General features: G+C 31.4%; 1 protein-coding gene across 1 annotated transcript in view; it reads right to left on the bottom strand.

Annotated features, from left to right (window-relative positions):
- Window positions 1-2,173, bottom strand: part of LOC108569593 (semaphorin-2A-like) — a gene marked incomplete at both ends in the record, with an annotated part of 9,077 nt that extends 6,904 nt beyond the window's left edge. The window contains one exon of the mRNA XM_017931200.1: window positions 2,066-2,173. Within this exon, the coding sequence (XP_017786689.1) occupies window positions 2,066-2,173 (108 nt within the window). The remainder of the gene's footprint in view (window positions 1-2,065) is intronic.
- Between the last annotated feature and the right edge of the window lie 1,021 nt (window positions 2,174-3,194).

A 3,194-nucleotide genomic window follows, 5' to 3' on the forward strand; every position in this document is an offset into this window, starting at 1 on the left:
AATTTTGTATTAGAATTAAGCAAATTTTGTTAATTTGATAAAATTGAACGTAAATTAAAGATTTATCAATGATTTAGTGTCAAAGTTTAAGTGAATCTTGAAATTTTATTTGATTATCAACAAATTTAAAATAAATAATGTAGGGTTTAGTTGAGATTAATGAGATGTCGTTTCTTTACGAAATGTAATAAATTTTTCATTAATTATTAATTATTATTAGAAATAATAAACGAAAGAATTGCTCTTTATAAGAAAATTATATAGTTTCCAATTTGTAAAAATTCGTTTAATTTTGTAATGGAATTAAGAAAATCTTGTTAATTTGATAAAATTTAACGTAAGTTAATTAATCACGTTACAGTAATAAAGCAGAAATCGTAGAAAAAAAACAAGTAATTAAAAACGTTTTCTTTGTTAAATTTTTAATCGGATTAAGTGAAATCATTAAATTCTTCAAATCGATTTAGACTTAAGATTTTCTTTAAAACTTTTGAACCTCAAATACTCAACGATTTACAAAATAATTCTAACTTTAATTTACAAAAAAATAAAACTGATTAGTTTTCGTATTTGTCAAAACTTGATTATTCTAAATAAATTTATACACCAAGTTCAAGTATAATTAATACAAGAATATTAGCAAATGAGATTGTTTTGAAAATTAACCAATTTTTAATTGAATTTTACAAATTTTCAAAAAGAAATAAAAATTGTTACAATTTTGAATAAATTTAACATGTTAATTGATTTCATTCAAATTAATTGTTTATTAGAACAAACAAATCTATTTTTTTGAACTTTTATATAATCGGATTTTTAGTTTCCAATTTCTAAAAAATCGTTTAATTTTGTAATGGAATTAAGAAAATCTTGTTAATTTGATAAAATTGAACGTAAATTAAAGATTAATCAATGATTTAGTGTGAAGGTTTAAGTAAATCTTGAAATTTTATTTGATTATCAACAAATTTGAAGTAAGTAATTTAGGGTTTAGTTGAGATTAATGAGATTTTCTGTGAAATTGTAGAAGATGAAAAAATGTAGATGGGATGGTCGTATGTTTCTGATGTGCGAAAGTCCGGTAATATTCGCAGCGCAAATTGAGTTTGTTTTTAGTGAGGAACGGGGTGGAGTTGATTGGCGCATTAAGGCGGTTTCTATTAAGTTAGACGGCGAGTGCAGCGAGGATGGGAAAAGGGCGCGAATTGAATTTGCTGTTAGCGAAGGGATGGGACGTCAGGTGCAAGCCGTTCAAATAATGTAGTTGCATCTTTGCAGTTTATATTTGTTGTTTGGAAAGTTGCGCGAAAGAGGCTCTATCGGAACATTAAACTTTTAGCAGGATTAGTTTATAGCGAGGATTTGCAAGAAGATGATGATGATGATGAAAATATATATTGCTTTGGAAATTATTATTATTATTATTGCCACCCTTTGTATTATCAACTGATGCATACCCGAATTGTAGGTATTTGCATACTACTATGATGTACACATCTTCGTGGAGTTAAATTTAAGATCCGGTTGAGCGTGAATTCTCTTTGTGCAAACAGCAGCAGAAGCCTAACGATTCGGACTCTATAATAATCCGTTCTGTATTTGACTTAAAACGTGCAAACAGCGTTTTCGTGAGCGGATGGGAGCGCTTGGAAATAATAATTACAGTTCGCTTTGTGAGTTCAAGCTCAATTAGCGCACGGCGATGGAGCCTACACACCTTTTCTTTGAGCACATCCTCGAATTACCCTTCTCGCAGGACTCGAATCTTCCTTGTAATTACGCGCAAGAAGTTAACTCAACACACATCCACTAATAACCAAACAAAATTTTCCCCATAATAATGAAAAAAATGAAGCAATTAAAAGAAAAAATGTGCACTTTGTGCTTGAGAAACAAAGGCGAACTTCGTATCGTTAAGGTTTATTATATTCTGCTTGAATTAATAATCGCTTCAGGCTGAACTTGCTCGTCTTTTATAGAGGAGATGACATTCCGGCTTTGATAATGTATAATAATTGGGGGATGGGGTTGGAAAAGGGAATATCTTCATAGTAAGAAAACTTACGTTCACCACGAAATCCTTCGGGCTGTGCGCGTTCGTTCCGCAAACGTACAGACGATCTCCGTTTCCCATCGACTGGATGACTCTGATGTGATTGCGACAGTCGAAATGCTGCAAAAAAAATAAACAAAACATATATTAGTTACAGTTAAATCGTGTCTTTCATCTTAGTTTTACTTAAATATAAACAAAAATGTTAAAGTTAAACGGTCGGCGGATATATCCGCCATATCCTTTACACATGATTGTGCAAGGACACTGTAGTTCATCTTAGTTTTAGTTAAAAATAAACAAAAATGTTAAAGTTAAACGGTCGGCGGATATATCCGCCCTATCCTTTACACGTGATTGTGCAAGGACACTGTAGTACGCAAAGGGTCAAATCATGTCTTTTAGTTATAGTTAAATCGTGTCTTTCATCTTAGTTTTAGTTAAAAATAAACGAAAATGTTAAAGTTAAACGGTCGGCGGATATATCCGCCCTATACTTTACACATGATCGTGCAAGGACACTGTAGTCATCGAATTGTAAAATCTTCGTACGCAAAGGGTCAAATCATGTCTTTTAGTTACAATGAAATCGTGTTTTTCATCTTAGTTTTAGTTAAAAATAAACGAAAATGTTAAAGTTAAACGGTCGGCGGATATATCCGCCCTATCCATTACACATGATTGTGCAAGGACACTGTAGTCATCGAATTGTAAAATCTTCGTACGTAAAGGGTAAAATCATGTCTTTTAGTTATAGTTAAATCGTGTCTTTCATCTTAGTTTTAGTTAAAAATAAATAAAAATGTTAAACTTAAAAGGTCGGCGGATATATCTGCCCTATCCTTTACACGTGATCGTGCAAGGATACTATAGTCATCGAATTGTAAAATCTTCGTACGCAAAGGGTCAAATCATGTCTTTTAGTTATAGTTAAATCGTGTCTTTCATCTTAGTTTTAGTTAAAAATAAACGAAAATGTTAAAGTTAAATGGTCGGCGGATATATCCGCCCTATCCTTTACACATGATCGTGCAAGGACAATGTAGTCATCGAATTGTAAAATCTTCGTACGCAAAGGGTCAAATCATATCTTTTAGTTACAGTGAAATCGTGTCTATCATCTTAGTTTTAGTTAAAAATA

The sequence above is a fragment of the Nicrophorus vespilloides genome, unplaced genomic scaffold (genome assembly GCF_001412225.1).
Source record: "Nicrophorus vespilloides isolate i.1.1-1 unplaced genomic scaffold, Nicve_v1.0, whole genome shotgun sequence".
Taxonomy (NCBI): domain Eukaryota; kingdom Metazoa; phylum Arthropoda; class Insecta; order Coleoptera; family Silphidae; genus Nicrophorus; species Nicrophorus vespilloides.